General features: G+C 37.7%; 1 protein-coding gene across 2 annotated transcripts in view; it reads left to right on the top strand.

Moving 5' to 3' along the window:
* Window positions 1-452: 452 nt before the first annotated feature.
* Window positions 453-26,721, top strand: part of LOC111144921 (conserved helix-loop-helix ubiquitous kinase) — a 45,159-nt gene continuing 18,890 nt past the window's right edge. Inside the window, exons 1-13 of one of the 2 annotated variants that reach the window (XM_022499529.1) lie at window positions 453-557; window positions 7,052-7,146; window positions 10,076-10,190; window positions 10,864-10,933; window positions 11,826-11,914; window positions 13,072-13,161; window positions 13,304-13,428; window positions 13,615-13,722; window positions 14,315-14,450; window positions 19,484-19,678; window positions 20,661-20,763; window positions 24,135-24,258; window positions 24,662-24,813. In XM_022499529.1, the coding sequence (XP_022355237.1) occupies window positions 453-557; window positions 7,052-7,146; window positions 10,076-10,190; window positions 10,864-10,933; window positions 11,826-11,914; window positions 13,072-13,161; window positions 13,304-13,428; window positions 13,615-13,722; window positions 14,315-14,450; window positions 19,484-19,678; window positions 20,661-20,763; window positions 24,135-24,258; window positions 24,662-24,813 (1,507 nt within the window). The remainder of the gene's footprint in view (window positions 558-7,051; window positions 7,147-10,075; window positions 10,191-10,863; window positions 10,934-11,825; window positions 11,915-13,071; window positions 13,162-13,303; window positions 13,429-13,614; window positions 13,723-14,314; window positions 14,451-19,483; window positions 19,679-20,660; window positions 20,764-24,134; window positions 24,259-24,661; window positions 24,814-26,721) is intronic. The other variant, XM_022499530.1, reaches the window with a different exon arrangement.

Genomic DNA, 26,721 nt, shown 5'->3' with positions numbered 1-26,721 from the left:
GTTAGCGCAGGAGTCTTTCTAGTTTTTAGATTCCACAATATTTGAATCATTGGTGGCTTTTGCCAGTGCCAGTTCAGCGGGTGGTGGAGTTGGATGACAGATGGCAGAGGTCTGAAGAAAGGAGAAATGTAGACGGGGTGGAGACGATAACTTGAAAATGACTTGAAAGGAATGGAGAGTTATAGTTTTGAAGTCTGGGAAAACATATGTTGGTTCTCTCAGCCAGGAATTAAAAAAAGGGACTTAGCGAACTGAAGGCGAGCTCCACTCTTTGCAATCCTTTCGCTGGCTGGGCTCCCGCAGGTGTGGGGAGTACCTGGGGCAGGGCGTTTCCCGTGGCGGTTACCGGAAGTGACGCATATATCTCGCGAGAAGAAAGAAGCGCGAGCCTCGGCGGCCGGAACCGGTCTGGGAACAGTGGCGGAACGTGAGGCCGCTTGCCCTCCCGCCCCATGGAGCGGCCCCCGGGGCTGCGGCCGGGCGCGGGCGGGCCCTGGGAGATGCGGGAGCGGCTGGGCACCGGCGGCTTTGGGAACGTCTGCCTGTATCAGCATCGGGTGAGGTGGGGCGGGAGAGGGAGCGGCGGTGGGTGTTTGTCAGCGTTTGTGGAACACCGCGATTGTCAATATGTGAGAGATTGTCGGTGAGACTTTGGGCAGTACTGTGGGCCAGTGAGCCGCCTGTGAGTAAGTGAGTGTGTGAAACTGTGCTTGTGAGTCTGGTGACTGAGTCCGAGGTTGTCTCTGAGGGCCAGGGTCAGTGTGTGTGAGATAGAGCTCTTGGGGGAACTTCGGGTATGATTGTCAAGTTGTGACAAACTGTTTACTGAGTGGGACACTGCGTATGTCTCCGAATGCAGAGTTTTGGGGTGTGCGAGGCAGATGCACATTAAAGTGCGTATTGCGAGCATGAATGGGTGAGAAAATGGGACTGAAGAAGGAGGTTGACTGGTGGAATGTGCGTGTTCCTGTGTGTGCTTGGAGGCTATGTCGTATCTGTAGGGGCTGGAATAGACACGAAAGGTTTCATGGGGTCCACAGTTAAGCATTTGGAGGCATTGGGTAGGCTTCAGATTTGGGGATGGGTTCTGGGTAGGGAATAGTGTGAGGATCAGCTGGTGAAGTGATCATGGCTTCCTAAGGGAAGGAAGTAGATTGGGTGTAAGGTGCTCTTAGACACCTAACAGTCTAAGTAGGTGTCTAACTTCAGACTCAGGAATTTTGCTTTAATTGAAAATGTTTAACCATTTAGCAGCAGTTAATAATCATGTTTGAGCTATGCATCGTTCAGCATACCAATAAAAGCTACGAACCCTTTCCCTAGCAAAATGCACAGTTGCACATCCCCACCACCTTATGCATTGCCATTTGAGGGGGGTCATGCTCTCCTGAAGGACATTCACAAACCTTTTAGAGGTATAGATCCTTGACTAATATTCCTTGCAGTACAGCCTTTATTTTGTCATCCGTAGAAGAGTTAAAATAATTATTTACATCCTGGGTCTGTTTGAGACTTAAATAAGATAGTATGTGTAAAGCTAAGTACAGTACCTGGCCTAAGTTTAGCCCTCAAATGTTGGCTCCTGCTCCTGCTGTATTGTTGCTGTTTTCATCATCTTTACCATTATTAATTGACTTTAAAAAAAGGAAATGTCGGGCGCCTGGGTGGCTCAGTGGGTTAAAGCCTCTGCCTTCAGCTCAGGTCATGATCCCAGGGTCCTGGGATCGAGCCCCGCATCGGTCTCTCTGCTTAGCGGGGAGCCTGCTTCCCCCTCTCTCTCTCTGCCTGCCTCTCTGCCTACTTGTGATCTCTTTCTGTCAAATAAATAAATAAAATCTTTAAAAAAAAAAAAAGGAAATGTCAAGATAAAATTGCTGTCTTTGAGAGATTGTTTTGTAAAAGATAAATCTGAGTGAAAAGCATGGGGTAAGATGAACAGTTATAATATTATTAAAGTGTTTGCAATTGATCTGTGAATGGAGAAATAAATTCAGGATTTGCTATCTTAAGAAATAGGGGGTATAGGTAGAGAGCCTGTAATATAGGGTGCGAGGTAGGGAACATTAGAATATACCTGGGAGGAATAGGCATGTTTCTGTGGCAGTCAGAATGACACATGTCACCGAACTGAGGAAATTTTGTGATGCAGCTTTCTAGATAGATCATAGGAAGACATCTTGGAGAGAGGGAGAATGGGAAGTGAAGGACTAAGGTGTTGAGTGCGTTGACAGCTAGACAAGTAGTAAATTTAATAATTCTCATAATCAGAGAGGACAAAAGGCACTCAAAGAGAAAAGAGGGAGCCAGGTATTTCTAGTGGAATGTTACCTATGGCCTTGTTTTCTAAGCCTGCCCATCAGCTTGGTCATAAGAAAAAAAAATCCTTGTTTTTCTTGGTCCCTGACTGGGGATAGATAGATCAACACATCACTTTTTAAAAAGAATTATAGTAAAGTATATATAAAGTTTACCATTTTAACCATTTTTAAGTGTACAGTACGGTGGCATTAAGTACATTAAGTATGCAACCATTACCGCCATCTATTTCCAGAACGTTTTAATCTTACTGAACTGAAACTCTGTAATCATTAAATGATAACTCCCAATAACTCCACATTGTCCCTGCCTCCCCGCAACCACACTTTTACTTTCTGTCTCTATGAAATTCATTACTTTTTTCTTAAGATATTGTTTATTTATTTGGCAGAGAGAGACACAGCATGAGAGGGAGCACAAGCAGGGAGAGTGAGAGAGGGAGAAGCAGTCTTCTTGCTGAGCAGGGAGCCCAATGCGGGGCTCGAACCCAGGACCCTGGGATCATGACCTGAGCCCAAGGTGGAGGGTTAACGACTGAGCCACCCAGGCACCCCTGGAATTCATTACTTTTTAAATGGAAGAGATTTGGGTTCCTTAGAATCCTAGAAATCTCTCAGGAACTTTTCCAGGTATCTAGACTGCTCATCCCCTAAACTGGGACATTTGACAACTGGGCCTGTAGTGAAAAGAGAAGAAATACTCTGTCCTAAGAATTGGAAACAGCATCATTACTTTTCTAAGCCTGACTTTGCATTTTCCCTTAATAGCTTTAAATAACTTTGTGTTTGGGTGGAAGCCTTGTCCTAGTATTTTATCTACATCTCTCAAATCACAGTGAGGAAGAGAAAAGGATGTGAGATAGTTTATTATCTGATTATTATACTGGGTGCTGATGGTACCCAAGTCAACAAAAATATTTTTCTGCTCTCAGGGAGATTTCAAGTCTAGTGGGAGAGGCAGACAATGTGGTAACCTATATAACAAAGGTATTTATGAAGTAGTGTGGAAGCTTGGCGAAAATAACCGAAGAATTCTTCCTAGGGAATAAGGTAGCACTTTTCAAAGTGCTTATGTGTTTGGGAAAATTAATCATGTGAAATGCTTTGAAAAAAGAATACTGTGGTCAAATACATTGGGTAAATGCTGTGTATAACATTGTTTCACTTGGAGAGTCATAATCCACATTAGTATATTAAAAGCTCTGAGAAGCACTTTAGTAAAGAAACTAATTTAACTTTGTATTTTCCAGTTTTTTTATTGTGGTAAAATAGATAACATTTATCGTTTTTACAGTTCTGTGGCATTAAGTACATTCATATTGTGCAGCAATCACTGCTGTCTGTCTCTGAAATATTCTCATGTTTTAGGGCTTAATGTTGTTCATGGTTATACTAAATTGTTTCCATGGTGGTAAAAGCTTACGTGGGACCTGGCTACAGCCAGGTACCTGCTCAAAACAAAAGAAAGGTTGAAAGGAGTGAGGTCTGTATTTAAGCTAGATTGTAGTGTATCCTAACTCCTTTCTTTTTTCTCTGTACATGGCCTATCTTATATCTAGCTTCTTCCCTTCACCATTCTTCTGCCCCCATTTAGAATATCCCATACAAGTTAATGTCTTGCTTCCTCTTCTATATACTATACACACACACACACACACACACACACACACACACACACACACACATATATATATATATATATTTTTTTTTTTTTTTTTCTTCCTGTTTGGTCCTGACTGCTGTTCCTGGGCTGCATTATTACTGTTGTCGGAATGTAATGAGGTCTGACTATTTCCTGTAATGTGCATCAGGTTGGGTTTAATTTCAGTCAGAATTGGCTAAATTACTAGTCATAGCTATTGTTAGGATTTTTAAAATGTCGTTTGAAATGTAAAGGTTAGGAACAAATTTTGGAGGGTTTTTTAGTTTAGATTTGGTTATATTGAAACTATTTATTGCTGCTGAGGCCAAGTAGCTCTGAATTATCGTCTTTATTCTAATTATGCTGAAGGCTGGGGCCCTTGTTAGCTGTCTTGACTAAGCTCAAAAAGGGGTTTGTTGGGGAGACAAATCTTTGTATTTTTCTAGTTGTGTATAGGAGATGGTGTTCTGAAGAGACCTGTAATGGGATCAGACTCAGTCATTTTTTGCTTCTGTGCTTTGATATGTTTGAAGTTTGATTGATTGTTTCTTCTCAAGCCACTTCAGAACCTCAGAGTCTCACTCTTCATAACTTTTATCTTTTCTGAGTATTTCTAAACAAAAATTGTTAGTTCCCTAAGAACCTGGGTGACAAGTGTGACTTTTTTTTAAATCACTAAGAAAAGTAAAAGAGATTTGGTTCATTCTATAAAGAAGTATTTGTTTAATTATTATTAAAATGCTCAGTTCTAAGTATGTTAGAACTAAGTATGTTAGAACTGTTCTGTTAGAACTCAGTTCTAAGTGTGTTAGTACAAGAGGTCTTTTATTTTTTTTCCTCTGAGAGGAAAAAAAAATGTATCTGTCTGATCTTCTTGGGCATTTGAGCTGTCAAGATTTTTCTCCCTTCTCTTTCTTTTTTCTTTTTTTGTTGCTTTTTATTTTAATTCCATTAAGTATATGGTGTGATATAAGTTTCAGATGTACAATATAGTGATTGAACAGTTTGTACCTTACTCAGTGCTCATTAGTGTAAGTGTACTCTTTAATCCCCATCACCTATTTCACCCATTCCCCACCTACCTCCCCTTCTGGTAACTATCCGTTTGTTCACTGTAACTAAGAGTCTATTTCTTGGTTGTCTGTCTCTTTCTTTGCTTGTTTCTTAAATTCCACATATGTGTGAAATCATGGGTATTTGTCTTTCTCTGACTGGTATTTCATTTAGCATTATATTCTGTAGCTCCATTCATGTTGTTGCAAATGGCAAGATTTCATTCCTCTTTATGGCTGAATAATATTCCATTTAATACTTACTACATCTTCATTCATTCATCTGTTGGTAGACACTTGGGCTGCTTCCATAAATTGGCTATTGTAAATAGTGCTGCAGTAAACATAGGGGTGCCTGTATCCCTTTGAATTAGTGTTTTTGTAGTTTTGGGGTACATACCCAGTACAATTACCATCATAGGGTAGTTGTATTTTTAACTTTCCAAGGTTTTCCACAGTGGCTGCACCAGTTTGTATTCCCATCGACAGTGCATGAGGTTTTTTCTCCACATCCTCACCAACACTTGTTGTTTCTTGTATTTTTTATTTTAGCCATTCTGACGGGTATGAGATGATAGCTCATTGTAGTTTTGACTTGCATTACCCTGATGATGAGTGATGTTGAGCATCTTTTCATGTATCTGTTGGCTGTTTATCTTCTTTGGGGAACTGTCTATTCCTGTCTTCTGCCCATTTTTAGTTGGCTGATTTGTTTTTTGGGTGTTGAGTTATATCAGTTTTTACATATTTTGGATACTATCCCTTACCAGATATGTCATTTGCAAATATCTTCTCCCATTCAGTGGTTGCCTTTTACTTTGGTTGATTGTTTCCTTTGCTGTGTGGAAGCTTTTTATTTGATATAGTCCCAATAGTGTATTTTTGCCTTTATTTCCCTTTCCTTAGAAGACATATCTAGAAAAATGTTGCTATGGCTGATGTCAGAGAAATTAACCCCTGTGTTCTTTTCTAGGATTTTTATGGTTTCAGGTCTCATATTTATGTCTTGAATCCTTTATTTATTTGTTTATTTATTTATTTAGAGTGTACACATGTGCGAGCAAGGGGAGGGATGGTGGGAAGACAGAGGGAGAGGGAGAAAGAGAATCCTGAACAGGCTTCATGTCCACCCTGGAGCCCAACACAGGGCTCAGTCTTACAACCCTGAGATCAAGGCCATGACGCAAATTCAAGAACCATATGCTTAACTGACTGAGGCACCCTGGCACCCGTTTTTAATCCATTTTGAGTGTATCTTTGTGTATAATGTAAGAAAGTGGTCCAGTTTTACTCTTTTGCATGTAGTGGTCCAGTTTTCCAGCGCCATTTGTTGAAGAGACTATCTTTTTCCCATTGCATATTCTTGCCTCCTTTGTCATGATTAATTGAGCACATAATGGTGGGTTTATTTCTGGGCTCTCAGTTCTGTTCTGTTGATCTCTTTTGTCTATTTTTGTGTCACCGTACTGTTTTTGATTACTACAGCTTTGAAAACAATTTTAAGTCTGGAATTGTGATATCTCCAGTTTTATTTCTCTTTTTTCAAGATTGCTTTGGCTATTCAAGGTCCTTTTTTGTGGAATCTTTACTTACGGTTTTCTGTGTATAGTATCATGTCATCTGCAAATAGTGAAAATTTTACTTCTTCCTTACTAATTTGGATGCTTTTTATTTCTTTTTGTGGTCTGATTGCTGTGGCTAGGACTTCCAGTACTATGTTGAATAAAAGTGGTGAGCATGGACATCTTTGTCTTGTTCCTGACCTTGGGGAAAAGTTCTCAGTTTTTCCCCATTGTATATGACGTTCGCTATGGGTTTTTCATTTTATGGAGGCCGGGGTGAAGGTTAGTTTTGAAGCATTGCTTTAATTGTCTCATGGTTTACCTAAAAAGGCATTGACTTAAGAAAGCTATAGATAAGTCTGTTTAATTAGTAAAACTAAAGAATTTTGTTTTCCCAGGTTAGCATTTCTTTGATAGCAAGTAAATCTACACAAGAACCTAATTAATGTATTTTTCTCTGTTGATTTTCTATTTTGACAGGAACTTGATGTCAAAATAGCAATTAAGTCATGTCGCCTAGAGCTAAGTACCAAAAACAGAGAACGGTGGTGCCATGAAATCCAGATCATGAAGAAGTAAGTATATTTGGTGACTTGTATTTCCCCAGCTCTGCAGCCTAGGAAGATGTCATCATAGGGAAGGAGGATAAGAATCTGTTCTTCTCAGGATCTTTTAGAGAATGTGTCTTTTTTCCTCATCAAATATATATGTCCTATTTCAAATAATAGTATCACATTATGATTAAGTAGGTTTAGTTTTAAAAATCAGCTGAGGGGGCGCTTGGGTGGCTCATTTGAACAGTAGCTGCCTTTGGCACAGGTCATGATCTCAGGGTCCTGGGATGGAGCCCTGGGTTAGATTCCCTGCTCAGTGGGAGTCTGCTTCTTCCTCTGCCCCTCTCCCCCAGCTCGTGCTCACTTTTTCTCTCGAATAAATCTTAAAAAAAAAAAAAAAGTCAGCTAGGAATTATCAGACTCCATTCTCTGTGGGCAGAATCTTTTTCTTCTGGATATTGGACAATGTTTATCCACTATACTTTCTCATTAAATATGATCACTACTCTCATTTCTTTACTCTTACCTACTTTTGTTGAATAGTGCTTCTTTTGCTTCATACAAAATTACCCCAAAATGTAGTGGCTTAAAACACCAACCATTTGGGGGCACTTGGCTGGCTTAGTTGGAAGAGCATGTGACTCTTGATCTCAGGGTCATCAGTTCAAGCTCCACATTGGGTGTAGAAATTACTTAAATAAATTTAAAAAAGAAATTCCAACAAACATTTAATATCTCACAGTTTCTGTGGTTTAGGAATTTGGGAGTGACTTAGCTTAGTGACTCTGACTCAGGAGATCCCTCCTGAAACATCGTAAAATGTTGAGTGGAGCTGCAGTATCCACTTCCAAGCTCATTTATATGGCTGTTGGCTAGAGGTATCAGTTGCTCATCATATGGGCCTCTGCATAGGGAAGCTTGAATATTTTCATGACATGGCAGCTAGCTTTCCCCAAAGTGAATGATCTGAGGAGAAAGAACAAAGTGAAAGCTCACGTATCTTTTATGATCTTTCCTTGGAAGTAATATCTTTTCTACCACATTCTGTTTGTTAGAAATGAGTCACTAGGTATAGCCTACACTCAAGGGGAGGAGAAAAATTAAGCTCTTAAAGGGATAAGTGGGCATATTTTAAAATCTGCACAGGTTGGGGCGCCTGGGTGGCTCAGTGGGTTAAAGCCTCTGCCTTTGGCTCAGGTCATGATCCCAGGGTCCTGGGATCGAGCCCCGCATCGGGCTCTCTGCTCAGCGGGGAGCCTGCTTCCCCCTCTCTCTCTGCCTGCCTCTCTGCCTACTTGTGATCTCTGTCTGTCAAATAAATAAAATCTTTAAAAAATAATAATAATAAAATAAAATCTGCACAGGTAGTGTGCTAAGTGCTTTACAAATAATTCTACTCATCACAGCAACCTTATTTTTAGGTGTTATCCCTGTTTTAAGATGAGGAAGTTGAGGGGCACCTGGGTGGCTCAGTGGGTTAAAGCCTCTGCCTTCGGCTCAGGTCATGATCCCAGGGTCGTGGGATCAAGCCCCACATCGGGCTCTCTGCTCTGTGGGGAGCCTGCTTCCTCCTCTCTCTCTGCCTACTTGTGAGCTCTGTCTGTCAAATAAATAAATAAATAAATAAAAAGAAGAGAAGGGTTTTTATTTTTTTTAATTTTTTAATTTTTATTTTTATTTTATTTTATTTTTTTTTTAAAGATTTTATTTATTTATTTGACAGACAGAGATCACAAGTAGGCAGAGAGACAGGCAGAGAGAGAGGGGGAAGGAGGCTCCCCGCCGAGCGGAGAGACCGATGTGGGGCTCGATCCCAGGACCCTGGGATCATGACCTGAGCTGAAGGCAGAGGCTTTAACCCGCTGAGCCACCCAGGCGCCCCAGAGAAGGGTTTAAAAAAAAAAAAAAATTAGGAAGTTGAAGCTCATAGAGTCATATAACTGATAGCTAATAGAATCTGGATTTGAAATAAGTACTTTCTGACTCCAGTGTCTTTGCTTAGTTCACTATTAAAGTTCTCAGACTTGGCTATGTGGCAGAATCACCAGGAAACCTTGTTAACAGTAAAAATTCTTAGGCCCTGCACATGGAGAATCTGTTTTCTTAGGTCTCTAGGACCTGGTAATCTATTCCAGTTTTGAGATCCATTGCATTGATGATGATGATGATGATGATGATGATGATGGCTGGGATGATACATTGTTAAGTTAAAAAAAAAGATGTTAGAAAACAACATATAGTGAGATTTAGCATTTATTTAAAAACATGTTTATGTACAGATTGAAGCTAGAAGGAAATATGCCAAAATTTTAATATATTACCTATGGGTAACATAAGTGATTGTGGGAGAACCAATATGATAAAGACTTTGGAGCCAGACTGACAGACTTGAATCCTTACTTGACCACCTCCTTGCTGTGTGATCCTATATTATTTAACCAATTTGTGCTTCTGTTTTCTCCTGTGTGATGAGACTATTAATAAGTCTACCTATAGTAGGATTATTGTGACAAGTAAATGAGTTAAAGTATGTAAAGTGGGTACTGTTTGGCACATAGAAATGTAATAGTAGTGACTGTGGTAGAATTTTTTTTTTCTGTATTTTATTTATTTTTAAAGATTTATTTATTTATTTTAGAGGGGGTGGGCTGAGGGAGAGAGAATCCCAAGCAGACTCTCTGCTGAGCCTGACACGGGGCTTGATCCTACGACCCTGAGATCATGACCTAAGCCAAAATCAAGAGTCAGAGGCTTAACTCATCAAGCCTCCCAGGTTCCCCATCTTATTTTATTTTGAAAATTATTAATTCTTCATTATACAAATAAGAAATTAGAATATTATAAATAATGCCAACCTTTCTTCCACTGCCCCCCAATTAACTACCATTTCAAACCCAGTCTCTTTTCACTGGAAAAAAAAATTTTGATTATGTTTTCCCCTTCTTGTTAGGTTGAACCACGCCAATGTTGTAAAGGCCTGTGATGTACCTGAGGAATTGAATTTTTTAATTAATGATGTGCCTCTTCTAGCAATGGAATACTGTTCTGGAGGAGATCTCCGGAAGGTAGTGTGGATGTTTTGAGATGATGAGATAGTAAATCACTAACCTTAGCAATGCTTAAATCCTATTTAATATGATAATCTAGACTAATAGTCAGTAAACTATGGCCTGTTACCTGCTTTTGTGGTTGCTTTTTTACTACAACATCAGAGTTGAGTAATTGTGACAGAGACCTGTAGCCTGCAAAGACGAAGATATTTACTTTATAGTTCTTTACTGGGAACATCTGCTAATGCCTGATTGAGAACATGCATTTTTTTGTAGGTGGTAGAGTTTGCAGGGTGGGAGTGGATTGATTGTGTTAGACCAAAATATCAATATCTAAGGTGTTTCTAAAGAAGTTGTGTTAAAAAAAAAAGTTTTTTTTTTCTATTTTAGATCTTTCTCATCTCATTTTAAATCTGCCATATGACTATTATTAAATATGTGAGGTTTTTTTCAACCTTTTTCAATTTCACATACTTTCCCCCTTTATCTTTACTTGTATAAGTCTTGTCATGAAATTAATTGTCCTCAGTATGGTTTTAGTAATTTTTCCCTTCTTACATTTTCTTAATTGTGACTTGTTTTCTTATTTGAATATTCTGTTAGTGTATAGTGATTAATGTATTGCTACTACTGCCCAGCAGTATTGGCAGTATACATTTTTAGACTTCTTTTTTTTTTTTTTCCTCAGTTACTCAACAAACCAGAAAATTGCTGTGGACTTAAAGAAAGCCAGATACTTTCTTTACTGAGTGATATAGGTATGTAATCAATTTGAAAATACTATCATAATTTAATGCCCCTTTGGTTTATAAAAGGATCTATATGCTACTTGGACATTAAGGAGAATTTTTGATGTACTATACAAAGCATGCACTGCTACATCTATAAGAAATTATCAGAAAAATTTAACTGTTGCTGTTGATGCTAAAACTAGGATATTTTGTTATTTTTTGTTTTTTTTTGCTGGGAGTCCACTTTTCACTAGTAGATGTTCCAGTTGCTGACAAAAAATGGTGTGAAATGACCTTATTCAATTTTACTCTCCCTCCATCCCTCTCTGCCTAACATAGTAATTTTATTTACCAGTGGCATTGCATCTCATGGTTATTGGTCCTCAAGTCAACTCTTAGGATGAAATCTCTTTTTAATAATAATTATTCCTGAAAAATACCTAAAATTACGTGCACTTAGGTCCTTGGAAGAAGGTCAGAAGCCAAGAATATGTTTCCTTATATATTTTGATTTTGCTTCTATTCCTAGGTCGTGGAGGTCAAGTCTAGTTGAAGAAGATGATTTAGGTGGGAGGGAAAACTAGGGGGATTTATATAATTCTGCAGTATTTTTATTTTAATGTTAATTGGATTTTCTGTGGTGAGAATCTTTACTGGTATAATATCATTAATCATATAGTTATGATGGTCCTTATAAATATGAGCATCAGAGGGGTGCCTAGCTGGCTCAGTCAGAGGAGCATGCAGTGCTTGATTTCAGGGTTGTGAGTTCAAACCCCACGTTGGGTGTAGAGATTGCTTAAATAAACAAAATTTAGAAAACAAGTTCGACTGTCAGAGTAGGTCTGTATAAAATGTGAGATGGATTTATTTTTAATAAATTTCTGTTACCTCAAAATACATTTTAAACTTTATTTAGGGTCTGGGATCCGATATTTGCATGAAAACAAAATTATACATCGTGATCTAAAACCTGAAAACATAGTTCTTCAGGATGTTGGTGGAAAGGTAGGTGAAACCTGAAGAAATGTTACATGCCAATTGAATACAGTCTCCCTGGTGTAGTCTTTGAAGTCTGTTGTCGTTCCATAGCATTTTATACTTTTTCTATCCCAGCCCTCATTATACTGAACTGTGGTTTTGTGTTTAGATGTTTGTCTCCTCTGCTAACACAGTGGTTCCATTAGAGAAGGAACTGTGCCTATCTTGCTCACTTCTGTTTTCTAATATAGTATCTAGTAGAGATAATAGGCAGTGAGTAAAAATAGTTTGTTAATCCCTTACAAAGCACATCCAACACACATCCTGGATTTAGTTAAGTATGTTTATTTAACTATGTTTCTTATTTAAGAAAGAACAGACTCATCCTCCTCCCCAAAAGTCCTAAGTTCTATATTTAAGTAAAATTCAAAATCTTGATTTCTCAGATTCTTAAATGAGTCATCTTGAGGAGAACCAGAGATTATGCATTGATTCCTGGAATACTTATATTTATCAGAATAATTTAAACAGTTTTCTTGTGACTAGCACTCAGGTTCTACTCCAATAAAGATGTAAAACCAAGAGTCTGAATTTTGAATTGGATTGTGTGGTCTTTAGTTGGTGATGGTGGTGGTCAGTTGAAGGTGATGAAACCTTGATGGTGCCTCTTCCCTTAGGAGACTTTCATGTACGATTGGCAGCAACTGTTGCTGGTTTTTTTGTTTTGTTTTGTTTTTTGTATCCAAAGACTTCAGGATATTCTTGGAGTTAGACTCGCTCAGTGGTATGATGCTTTTTCAAGTTTGGAATCATCTTTACCTTTCCCTTCTGGTTTAATGGATCAAGCTTATTCTGAATATACCAAAATAAAAATTAATAGTCTATACTTAATTTTTAAGCATTTTTTATCATGTATCAGGTACTGTGTTAGATTCTTTTGTTTCGTTATTTCATTGATCCTAATAATAATTCTGTGAAGTAAGGATTGTTGGTAATACCATCATTTAGGAAACAGAGAAGTAACTTGATCAAGGTCACATAAGCAGTGGAGCTCAGGCTTGAAATACGTTTGTGGTATTCCAGAGCCCAAGCTCTTCCCCACCACCCTCTCCAGAGCCTTAATAAGAACATTGTTGGCTCTCCCTTCCAGAGTTCTCAATCATTTAATACTTATTGTATTGCAGATTATGCATAAAATAATTGATCTGGGATATGCCAAAGATGTTGATCAAGGAAGTCTGTGTACATCTTTTGTGGGAACACTGCAATATCTGGTGAGACATGGATTGTTTCTTTGAATTCAAGTGTATGGGATTCATGTTCTTATTTCTGAAGGTCAAATATAGTAGTTCACAAATAAAGTAGCTTTTCTCTTACAGTGTTGATGTTTAAACCATTTTTGTTTCTCTTTTTAAGGCCCCAGAACTCTTTGAGAATAAGCCTTACTCAGCTACTGTTGATTATTGGAGCTTTGGGACCATGGTCTTTGAATGTATTGCTGGATACAGGCCTTTTTTGCATCATCTACAGCCATTTACCTGGTAAGAAATGGAGGAGAACTTTGGTGTGTTTGATGGGAATAGAAATTTTCAGTTAACCTGCTCTTTTTCCTTCCACTCCCCTCATATGGCGTAATTGCCTTTTAAATAAATAATTGAATAAAAATAAATGTCAAAAAATTATAGAGTGTGAGAATCAGTTGTCAATTGAGGTAACTTGTTTTATAGGCATGAGAAGATTAAGAAGAAGGATCCAAAGTGTATATTTGCATGTGAAGAGATGACAGGAGAAGTTCGGTTTAGTAGTCATTTACCTCAACCAAATAGCCTTTGTAGGTAAGTATATTTTAGTTGAGGAAGTTCACCTTAGTTTCTTTAGGGTTATTAAAAAAAAACAGTAGAATTGTTGTCTGTTTGAAGTAGTACTGTGCAGTAAAACTTTCTGCAGTAAAACTATAAAACAGTTTTATATCTGTGATGGCCCCATTAGACTGTTGAGCACTTGAAAGGTTGTAGTGTGACAGAAGAACTCAATTTTAAATTTTATTTAATTTTAATTAATGTAAGTGTAAATGCAAATAACCACTTGTGACTAGAGGCTACCATTTTGGACAGCACAGGTCTAGTAGAAATAAGATCTCCTGCTATAAGAAGATTCTTGGGATACTGAAGTAAATGGGTTCCTTGGAGAAAGGAATGGACTTACCTGTTGAAGTTTCAAGTACTTACATGTGTAGGTTTTGGGTTGTTTTTTTATGGAAAAAAATTTGTTCCCTGTCATTTCATGAATTACTTGAAAGTAAGATACAAAAGGATACAGATGGGTAATGAGAAAGGACAGGACAACTTATCAGATTACCTTTTTTCACAATACTAAAGGGAAACTGGAACATAATGATTTTTCACCCTATTTTTGTATGCTCTCTAGTTTAATAGTAGAACCCATGGAAAACTGGCTTCAGTTGATGCTGAATTGGGATCCTCATCAAAGAGGAGGACCTGTTGACCTTACTTTGAAGCAGCCAAGATGTTTTGTATTAATGGATCACATTCTGAGTTTGAAGGTTAGTTTGAATGTGGTCTACTTCATAAGACTTGCATTGAAGTCAACAAATTTACTTGGAAAATGAGCATAAACATTTTAATAATCTTTTCTGATGCTTATTTGAAAAGAAAATTACAGTTTTAGAGCTGATATGTTTTTACTTCTTTAGTAAGCCTTCTCAGTTTTATTTCTAAGTGGTCTTTGTTGATTGCTTTTATGAAACATCTTTTGGATTTTCCTTTTCCTTCTGTTGGTGCCATTAGACCTCATTCATTTGGGTGCAGTCACACTGTATTTGGTTTGGTGAGGAAGTTTCCTGCTTGACTTTAATGCCTCTATACTTCCTCTCTGTCCTACAGTTCATGCAGCAAGAACTACCCTTCTCTTCTTCTGAAAATGCTTTTTATTCTCCTGTCCAAGAAACCAACATAGTTCTTCTTGCCTATCAAGTCAAGTCTAAACTGATCTGCTTGCTTTTTGGAGCTTTCTTCATGCAGGTCCTCCCCAACCAAGTGCTTGCCGTGGCCATGCTTCTCTTACCTTTTACTTTGCTAGGTCCAGCTTGTCACTGCTCCTTATGCCATCAAGCACATTATCCATTTTTGTGCTTTGACACGCTCTCCTGCCCAGAATGATCTCTGTCTCTGTGTATCTTCTCAGCTACACTGGCACAGATTCAACTCTCCTTTTCTCTGAATGGTCTCTGTCACATATTTTGTCATTTAAATCATATTTACTGTATTTTCTAATTGTTTCTCTCTTCCACTCATGCCTCTCCATATAGGTTATCTTCTTCTTTAATGCTGGGATTATTCTTACTACTTTTATTAACAGTCACTCACCCTACCATCATGCTATCCCTACCCCTGTGTTCTGTACAAAAGCCATGTATCAGGTTCTCAGTAAATATTCATTGGTATGAATGAGAGGCTCTGTTATGCTCTATACCCAGAAACAACCCTCATCTGCAGTCTTTCTATAGTTATTGATTTGGTAGTAGTAGATAAGGGTTTCTAAAGTTGGAAGAATCTGTGGTGAGGGCTCAGTGGTGAGCATCCAAGGCCATCTTGGAGGCAGGAGGAGGATAGTTGGGGGTGGGGCTAAATTTTATTTTCCAGAAAAAAAAAATTGAAATGAGAAGTTATAATCATGTAAGGTTTTACTATAATATTGGCATGACTTATTAAATAGGAACTTAGGGGCCACGTTGATGTCATTCTTGGCTAATGCTGAAAAATTATCTGGCTTCTTGATTTGGTTTTCTTCTGTTATGCCAAGGAATAAATTATTCCTTAGTGTGTTAGCCCAGCAGCACTTGGTGACATCTTTTAGTTCTTTGGTCCTCCTGAAAATTTTTGTCTTTTATCCCAGATTTTTTTCAGACTTGTCATGTGATTGTAGCATCATTTCCACTCTGAGGTGTATGTGAACATGTGCTTCTTATTGAACACGGGGAAAGAGTCCTCCTTACATGTTTTGTGGTCTGTAGACTTCAGTTTGCAGAACCACCATTTACCTGTCTGTGAAACTGGGGCAAATACTTACTTACTTTATCTATCTATCTATCTATCTATCTTCAGCTCAGGTACAGTAATATCTTCTTTAAAGACTCAAAATTGTGAGATTGTGCAGGATAAGGTATGTGTAGGATACTATTCATAGTAATGGGGAGATGCTTCTGAGACATGATAATAGAACTGGATTTTGAAAGATGAGTAAGAATTAATCAGGGGAATGCGCAGGGAGAATGACTTACAGACAGGGGAATATCAGTAATACAGGAACATGAACTACAAAACAGTTTGCATTGTAGGACATTTTCTAAGGTGCTTATTATATTGTTCAAAGAAGGAATGATGTCTGTTTGATTTTCATTTAAAAAGGAAATCAACAAGGGGCACCTGGGTGGCTCAGTGGGTTAAAGCCTCTGCCTTCGGCTCAGGTCATGATCCCAGGGTCCTGGGATCGAGCCCCACGTTGGGCTCTCTGCTCCGCAGGGAGCCTGCTTCCTCCCCTCTCTCTCTCTGCCTGCCTCTCTGCCTACTTGTGATCTCTCTCTCTCTCTGTCAAATAAATAAAATCTTTAAAAAAAAAAAAAAAGGAAATCAACAAAACGGTTACTAGAATACTTCTTTCTTTTTAAAAAGATTGCATGATTTTCCAACTGTGTATTATGAAGAACTTTAAATAGGAAAGTTGAAAAAAGTATACAGAACTTTCCACTGAAGATAATGGTAAAACAGAAGTATTTGATTATTCCTTCTTTGCCTCCCTTTTCATGCTCCTAAGTATAAGTGTATCCTAAGTGTCTCTCGTTGGTTTTCTCTTTTTCAATATTACTTTTTCTTTCTTTCCTTTGTCATCTCTTTAGTTGTAGAACTTTATCTATAAACTGAATATGGACAACTTCCAAATTTATTTCCTCAGTTGTGATTTTTCTACAGAGTGTTTGTAACTGCTAAATAACTATACTTGGTGGTCTCACTGACACCCAAAACTTAATTTATTAAAAACTGAACACCTTTGCTCCATTAAATCTCTCCTATAGCTTTTCCTATGCTTCTTGCCACTGTCATCTTTCCAGCGACCTAGGTGGCATGGCTTGTCTGACTGTTCCTTCTCATCAGTTGCGTATCCAGATTTATCTTTTGAATGTTTTAACAATTCTGAGCTTGTCAAGTTCTCAATTTAAAAAGACTTCTTCCATTGTTTCTCTTTGCTTATTGAATAAAGTCCAAACCCGTACATTTAGTATTCAGTATTTGTCTTGGTCTCCTTTCATTCTATACTTGCAGCCTTATCTCCTATTATACCCTAAGGGGGCATCATTTGGATTTATACTTATTTTTTTATACTTATTTTTTTGGATTATTTATACTTATTATTATTTATACTTATTTTTAAAAAGATTTATTTATTTCAGAGAGCGAGTGGGGGGAGGGGCAGAGAGAGAGAATTTCCAGCAGATTCCCTGCTGAGCGTGGAGCCCCAACGCGGCTCTCATCTCAGGACCCTGAGATCATGACCTGAGCCAGAATCAAGAGATGGGTGCTCAACTGACTGAGACATCCAGGTGCCCCTGGATTATTTATAATCTTTGATTATTCTCATCCATTTCTACCTCTCTGCCTCTGCCTACCTTGTTTTCTACCTAGAGCCTTTCTTCTTTCAATCTTTCCTTGTTCTAATCTTCCTTCCTTTTCCTAAGTTTAGCTCATAGTGCCTCTTTTATAAAGCGTCCCTTTCCTTCCATGAAGTAAACTCCTTTGGAATCTGCACAATACTTAATAATATTATAGTACATACAGTATTTTGCCTTGTATTTTAGTTCTCTTCATGTTTAATATTTTCTATTTGGCCATTATCCTGTGGAGGGCAAGGATCATAAGTTACTCAATTTGCATATCTGCTACCATCACAATGCACTTAATAATATTTACCACAGTAGTCACTTATTAAATACTTGAGGGACAAAAGGATAAATGTAAGTTGTATTTCCTCTCTCTTTCTTTTGCTGTCTTATTGTTCAGCTTTGGTTGTGGGATTCTATGATTACTTACCTAGTTTGACATAAACCATGTGTAAAAGTATATATCCACCTTAGAATATTCATCCTATGTTTCTGCTGTTGCCATTAGCGGTAGTTGTTGTATTATAAGATCTGCTTAGAATGGGAAGGAGTGGAAGGTCTCAGTTGGGATACTTGTTTTGTAAATCCATGTCAACTTTGACCCTCCTCTTCCTCTCACCTTTTTCAAACATGAAAATCATTATAAAAGGAAAGTTAATGTTTTACTTTGGTAATAAGCATTTCTAGCAGAAATAATTTTAATCTAATAATATACTGTATATTAATTGAATTTAAAGAAAAAGTAATTTTAATCATTTGCATATACTAGTCAGCGTAACACACTGGAGAAACATAGGTATTAACTTTGTATGACTTATCTAAGAACAGTAGAAGGAAGAGGATTTAAAATCATGTTGTTTTCAAAAGACTTCTCAGGGTTCTGGTTCCTCTCTGCCAAAATGGAGCTTAGGGGGCGCCTGGGTGGCTCAGTGGGTTGAGCCTCTGCCTTCGGCGAAGGTCGTGATCCCAGGGTCCTGGGATCGAGTCCCACATCGGGCTCTCTGCTTGGCAGGGAGACTGCTTCCCTTCCTCTCTCTCTCTGCCTGCCTCTCTGCCTACTTGTGATCTCTCTCTGTCAAATAAATAAAAATCTTAAAAAAAAAAAAGACAAAATAGAGCTTAGAAGATCTAATTAACAGGATGTTATATGAAAACACTTAACTCTGTGGTTGGCATTTATTAGGGACTTCATAAATGGGAATATTTCCTTCCAGGTCTACAGTAAGTTTCTGAGAATAAATAAGGGTTGCCTTTTTACTTTTAATTTTTTTAATTTTTAAAAAGTAATTAATTAATTTTTTTAAAGAGGGAGAGAGAATCCCAAGCAGGCTCCATGCTTAGAGTGTAGCCCGAGATGGGGCTTGATCTCACAACCCGAGATCATGACCTGAGCTGAAATCAAAAGTTGGATGATTAACTGACTGAGGCACCTAAGCACCCCTAAGTGTTGACTTTTAGGATTGGGGTTTTTGTTTCTAGATTTTGTACATCCCTATAATTTTGAAACTTTATTCTTTGGATCTAACATCTGCTATAGGAAAGTAAACTCTACTGTTCAGTTTTCAGAATGTCATTTCATAATTATGGAAGGAGATCTCACTTTAGAAAATGATAGAACCTTGTTTAGTATAGAGATAATGTCTTTTGCTCATATTCCTTTAATATCTAGCAGTGAATCTTTTATGTAATAAATGATCAGCAATCATTTTTTTGGGTGCCTGGGTAGCTCAGTGAGTTAAAGCCTCTGCCTTCGGCTCAGGTCGATTCCAGGGTCTTGGGATCGAGCCCCACATTGGGCTCTCTGCTTGGTGGGAAGCCAGCTTCCTCCTCTCTCTCTGCCTGCCTCTCTGCATGCTTGTGATCTCTGTCTGTCAAATAAGTAAAAATCTTTAAAAATAAATCATTTTTTCTCATTTATACAGATAGTACACATCCTAAATATGACTTCTGCAAAGATAATTTCTTTTTTGTTACCACCTGATGAAAGTCTTCATTCACTGCAGTCTCGTATTGAGCGTGAAACTGGAATAAATACTGGTTCTCAAGAGCTTCTTTCAGAGACGGGAATTTCTCTGGATCCTCGGAAACCAGCCTCTCAATGTGTTCTAGATGGAGTCGTAAGAGAATTCTGATATACCTAGAGTATAAGAAATCTGTTAGCATAGAGAGATTGCATGCCCTGCATTTTTTTGATGCATAGTTGGAATCTCCTTGGGGGGCGGGTGGGATGTACCTTACAATTCTTATTTTAATTTTATCCTACTCATTACTCTTATCATTGCTTTGCAAAGTGAACAAAATACATTTTAAACTTTGTATGACTTTCTCTTTGGTGCCAGTTTTCTCCCCCCTCTTTGTTTCCCTCTTTTGTACTTAAAGCCTAGAACCTTGAAATTAGACCAGCAGTCTCATAGATCCTGCCAGAGGATAGATGGATGGTAAAATATTGTGCTCATGACTCTTTTGTTGTTGTTGTTGTTACCTTTTTGAGGCAAATTTTATATATCGTGTGATTTACCCATTTCATGTGTACAATTCAGTGCTTTTTTTTTTAAGTAAATTTGCCTAATTGTGCAGCCATCACTATAAATTTGTTTTAAGATTTCCATATCAATAAGATCCTTGATGTCCACTAACTCTTAATCTCCATTCTGTTCACTTCAGGCATCCACTAATTTACTTTCTATCTCAGTAATTTGCCTTTTCCAAATACTTCATATAAGTGGAATCATACAGTCTATAGCCTCTTATGTCTGACTTCTTTAACTTAGTATTGTGTTTTGAAGGTTCATTTATGTCCTAGCATATATAAGAACTTCATTCCTTTTGATTACTAAATAGTATTCCCATTGTATGGATATATGTTGTTAAGACTTTTTGCTTTTGTCCTTTTGGGTCTTATGATTGTTTTTCACTTTAGCCCATTCTACAGTTATTTATTTTTCCTAAGTAGTAATCTAGACCTTAAATTTGTAAGGTGTATGCTAATAAACATTAATGTTACTCATTTGCATTTCACAATGAATTTCATAGGAAATGTGGTGTTTAAGTACTTAGAGAACCTAGTCTTTTCAAGGATGTTTTTTGTTTCTTTTTCAGAGAGGCTGTGATAGCTATATGGTGTATTTGTTTGATAAAAGTAAGACTGTATATGAAGGACCATTTGCTTCCAGAAGTTTATCTGACTGTGTAAATTATATTGGTAAGTATAGCTCATATACTGACCGAGGTTTAAAGCTGAAGTACTATAATTTTGACTCAGTATGGTTAATAGAAATGGTCTTTTGGTGTTTCTGTTCTATATCTTATACTTTGGGTTCATAAGTGTGGTAAAAAATGAATTTATATAGTTTGGAAGGTGAAATTGTAGATTTCAAGTCACTTCTAGATCCCCTCATTTGGAAGAAGACTTACTTTCCACAGGATAGGGTTCTCATAGAAGAATGAGTCTCCACTATTAATTAAGCCTACTTTCTAGTTGTTCCTTAAGCATGTTCAAGTATTTTGTTTTATCATATGAATACTGCTTAATGTTCAAATGATTTCATTTATCCTGTGAAAATTATTCTTTTCTTTGGAAGAAATGATACATTTCTGTATACCCAAAACTAAAATCAAGCATAATATTATAAAATCAAGAACAAGACTGGGCATAGGGCTAAAATTATGTAATCTTTCCTCCGTGTTACCTTTTTATTAGTTTTTTTAACAATAGCTTTAAATTTACAGAAAATTGAGTAATAGTACAAAGTTTTCATGTTATTTGAGTAGATAGTACAAAGTTCTCATGTTATTCCCCTTTCCAACACATTTCATTTCCCCAGTTGTTAACATCTTATATTGTATAGTACATTCGTTATGCATAAAGAACCAATAATATATAATTATTATCAAAGGCCCGTACTTTTTTCATTTTTTCCTTAGTTTTTATCTGGTGTCCTTATTCTGTTCCAGGATCTCACCCAGGATACCACATTACATTTAGTGGTCTTATCTCCTTGGGCTTTTCTTGGCCATGACAGTTTCTCAGACGTTTCCTTGTTTTTGATGACCTTGACAGCTTTGAGAAATACTGGTCAAGTATTTTTTAGGATACACCTCTGTTGCAGTTTGTCTGATTTTTTTTTTCCCCTCATGATTAGAATAGGGTTAGGCTTTTGAGACATCACAGAAATAGTGTCATTTTCATCAAATTTTATGAAGAGTATATACTTTGAATGTGATTTATGACTCTTGGTGATGACCTTGGGTCACCTGGCTAACGTAGTGTTTCAGATTTTTCCACCTTAAAGTTTAGTCTCCCCTCTGACCCCTTCCATACTGTGAAGGAGGTCACTCTGTAGAACCCAAGGAATTATGCTTCCCTTTCTTTAAGGATATAATACATAATTTATTTGGAATTCTTTTGCATATGAGATTTGTCTCTTCTCTCCCATTTATTAATTTATTGTCATTTATTCTATCAATATGGATACATGGATATTTGTCTTATACTTTGGATTATAACCCAAGACTAACTAATTTTGTTCTTCAAATTGCTGCATTTTTGGTCCCTAGGAGCTATTTCATTTGGCTTTCTCTCCCTCTTTCACTTGTGCCATCAATTAGGGTTTTTTGATTTCTTTTTTTTTAAGCACTTTTTTTCTGACACCAAAACAGGTTCCATGTCTGTCTTGTGTATTTCTTGTCCCAGTCCTAGGATCAGCCATTTCTTCAAGGAGCCCTGGTTCCTTTAATTGGAGAATAGTGTTAGAACCCAAAATCTGGACACCAGGAGTGCTTTTTGCTACTGGAGTATCATTTCTTAGACCTTTTTATTTTTTTAAAATATATGAGTTGTTTGTGTGGGAGAAAGACTCCCCTCACCTAGACTCTTTTTCTTTAAAGTGTTCGGGTTATTTCGTTTGGTTTGTTTGTTTTGTCTGTTGTAGGAAGTCTCAGGAGTAAGAATGGGTATATAAGAATAGAAGAAAGGTTATTTGAGACTATTAATTATTAGGGGAGGCAAAGATTTTTTCCAGATATATATAGTTTTATATTTTTTAAGGCTGCTTCAGATATTGTGGTTTTTCAGTATTAACTCAGTGTAGTATCATTTCTCTGAATGTTTTCATTGGAAAAGCATAATGGAGACTATAATTGCCACCTTAAAGTATAGGATGAATCTCTTTCAGCCTTGGAGAATTTCAGAATGTTAAAGTGCAATTTCATTGTACTTAACATATATCTGCCATAGTTTTATTTTTTTAATTAATGAATTAATTAATTTGAAAGTGAGAGGGAGAGAGCATGAGCAGGGGGAGGGGCAGGGGGAATAGCAGACTCCTTGCTGAGTAGGGAGCTCAGTCTTCGGACTCTCAGATCATGACCTAAGCCAAAGGCAGACACCCAACCGACTGAGTCACCCAGGTGCCCCTGCCATGGTTTTAGAAAGTAGCATTCCCTTTACTAAGGGCAAGAGATAACCATCAATAAATAATTTTATATATCTGGCATTGAAGAAGGCATATATTTTTTAAAGATTTTATTTATTTATTTGACAGATAGAGATCACAAGTAGGCTGAGAGGCAGGCAGAGAGAGAGAGAGAGAGGAGGAAGCAGGCTCCCTGCTGAGCAGAGAGCCCAAAGTGGGGCTCGATCCCAGGACCCTGGGATCATGACCTGAGCCGAAGGCAGAAGCTTATTTTTTTTTTTTTAAGATTTTATTTATTTGACAGAGAGAGATCACAAGTAGAGAGAGAGAGAGAGAGGGGAGGAAGCAGGCTCACTGCCTAGCAGAGAGCCCAATGTGGGACTCGATCCCAGGATCCTGAGATCATGACCTGAGCTGAAGGCAGAGGCTTAACCCACTGAGCCACCCAGGCGCCTCAGAAGAAGGCATATTTTACTAAACTGCTGGTTACCCTGTATGTTTTCCTGAAGTTGGGTTGGTAGTCCAGGAGATGAAATTTATTATTCAGAGGCAGGAAAGACCATGGAAAGATTGTGGAGGACACAGGACTTCATTTAGAACTTGAAAGAAATAGGGGCACCTGGGTGGCTCAGATGGTTAAGCGTATGCCTTTGGTTCGGGTCACCATCTCAGGGTCCTGAGATCGAGCCCCACATTGGGCTCTCTGCCCAGCGGGGAATCTGCCTCTCCCTCTCCCTCTGCCTCTGCTGCTCCCCTTGCTCCTGCTCTCTCTAGCTCTCCCTCTCAAATGAATAAATAAAATATTAAAAAAAAGAAAACTTGAAAGAAATAAAGAATTTCGATTAATGGAGAAAAAAGGGAGTATTCCCCGTTAAATGCAAGAAAAAAAAAAGATATAGGAATAATTGCAAGCTTTGTGATTATGTAGTGATTATTTATTTTTATTTCCCCTCATACCTGGAATGGGGTTTGTGTATTGCAGGTCAGTAAATGTATGTTGAACTGAATGAAACGGTAACAATTGATTCTTTCTAGCATCAGTTTCTAGAACCTAGAGGAATGATATTTGTATGGACAGGAAATCAGAAAGAAAGATGGATAAACTCTAAAATTTTAAAAGTAACTTCCCTTCTCTTTTTCCCCATCTTGTTATATAAAGTACGGGACAGCAAAATACAGCTTCCAATTATACAGCTGCGTAAAGTATGGGCTGAAGCAGTACACTATGTGTCTGGGCTAAAAGAAGACTACAGCAGGCTCTTTCAGGGACAAAGAGCAGCAATGTAAGTGGATTCTGTTATTTATAGGAGCAGTGTCATGTGCATTAATGCTCAATAATTAATCTTGCTGTTTTCATTAAACAGTATTCATGCAATACTGAAATATTGGGCTAATCTGAAGTGTAATTGTAATATTCTGACCAGACTTTTTAAGAATTCTTACTAATAGTCTGAAACCATCCAATCGCAATAGCTTGAGGGTAGTTCTGAAAGGTCCTAGTATAAGAAGATTGTTTTATCTTAGAATATCATACACAGGGAGTTTTTAGAGACTAGATTCTAGAGATTAACTAATTCTCACGGATTGATAATAGAAATGTAGGCTTTTGACTTACAGCAAGTTAAGCTATTAAATTTTTGTCCACTGTTTCTGAAATACTGATTTTTTTTTTCTGTTATGGTTTAGGTTAAGTCTTCTTAGGTACAATGCTAACTTGACAAAAATGAAGAACACTTTGATCTCAGCATCTCAGCAACTGAAAGCTAAATTGGAGTTTTTCCACAAAAGCATTCAGCTTGACTTGGAAAGATACAGTGAGCAGATGACTTATGGGATATGTAAGTGTTTGGGTAACATGTTTGAAAGAAATGTTGCTATCTGCTGTCTACTATGTTGCCTTCTTGCCTCATAGCCCATTGTTTCACTTACACTCAGGTTAGAACAAGAGACAGGTTGCCTCAAGTCATCATAAACAGTGTTTGTATTAAATAGTAGCTCCTTTTAACCTTTAGATTAGCAACTTTACTTCCCCGCAGTTGGACTGTAGTGGGACTTAAATTGTTTAGCTCCAGAAAAATTCAAAGCAATTTAAGAACTTTTGATTTTCAGGCCTCATTTTTTTTTTTTTAATTTTATTTATTTATTTGACAGAGAGAGATCACAAGTAGGCAGAGAGGCAGGCAGAGAGAGAGGAGGAAGCAGGCTCCCTGCTGAGCAGAGAGCCCGATGCGGGGCTCGATCCCAGGACCCTGAGATCATGACCTGAGCCGAAGGCAGTGGCTTAACCCACTGAGCCACCCAGGCGCCCCAGGCCTCATTTTTAAAATAGATAAAATGTCTTGGGGTGCCTGGGTGGCATTATTGGTTAAGTGTCCAACTCTTGGTTTTGGCTCAGGTTATGATCTCAGGGTCCTGAGATTGAGCCCCATAGTGAGCTTCATGCTCAGCATGGAGTCTGCTGAAGACTCTGTCTCCCTCTCCTTCATCCCCTCTCCCCCGTCCCGTGCGTTCTCTTTCTCGCTCTCAAATAAATAAATAAATAAATAAATAAATATTAAAAAAAAAATAGATACAAGGTCTGTATTGAGGTGACTCCTTAACCAGGGAAATCTTAAACTACTTATCTTTTTTTTTTTTTAAAAGATTTTATTTGTTTATTTGACAGAGATCACAAGTAAGCAGAGAGTCAGGCAGAGTGAGAGAGGGGGAAGCAGGCTCCCCACTGAGCAGAGAGCCTGATTCAGGGCTCGATCCCAGGACCCTGGGGTCATGACCTGAGCCGAAGGCAGAGGCTTTAACCCACTGAGCCATCCAGGCTCCCCTTTAAACTACTTATCTTTCTGTAAATAATAACACAAATAATTCTAGGGGTTTTTCTTTAAAACCACCTATTGTCAAGTCCCCCCCCCCTTTTTTTAATATAGTACACAGCCTCTAGTTTTTCAATATTTGACTCTAAGCTCTCTCCCTTCATATGTATTAAGGAAATGTAAGATGCTGAAGGGGCCACCGCCAATATTTCTGTTTTCTGTCATAAAACATATTCTTTCTTTGGGAAACAAATCCTGTCCATATACTTGTCTTGAGCAAGGTATGTGTATCTCAGAATAAATGATCAGCAGTGTCCAATTGAGTGAATCAGTTTACCCACTAGAGCTGGTTCTATGATTGATGTTTTATTTCTATTTGTGTATAATAAGTATTCTGGTGAGTGACAAAACACTATAATTTTTTCCCAGATTACCTCTGACTAGTCAATTGTGTATCTTATACAAGGGTTAAAAAAGAATGACATAGACCTGTGTACCGATATTAAAAGATCACTTAGGTCTTTAATGGCAATGATGTTTTAAGTTGGGGAAAAAAAAAAATCAAAGAAAGAAAAGCATGTAGAGATAGTTTCACTTGTGAGGGAAAAGGGTATGTGTCTATGTAACAAAAGATTAATGTAAGATCCTTAGAGTGGAGAGGAGGAAGAGAGACTTTTCTTTGTATATCCTTTTATAGTGTTTGATTTTTAAAAAAAATCATGTTCATGTATTGCTTTTTTTTTTTTTTTTTTCATTTTTAAGAGAAAACTATTTATATTGGTTTCTTAGGGGTGCCATAACAAGTTACTATAAATTGGCTGGCTTAAAACCACAGAAATTTACTGTCTCACAGTTCCAAAGGCTGAAAATCCAAAATCAAGGTTTTGGCAGGGTCATGAGCCCCTTGAGAGCTATGGGGAAGAATACTTCCTTGCT

Source organism: Enhydra lutris, unplaced genomic scaffold (genome assembly GCF_002288905.1).
Source record: "Enhydra lutris kenyoni isolate GAN:26980312 unplaced genomic scaffold, ASM228890v2 scaffoldscaffold12, whole genome shotgun sequence".
NCBI lineage: Eukaryota > Metazoa > Chordata > Mammalia > Carnivora > Mustelidae > Enhydra > Enhydra lutris.
The sequence above is the reverse complement of the archived record's forward strand: the minus strand, read 5'-3'. Positions and strand labels throughout refer to the sequence as shown.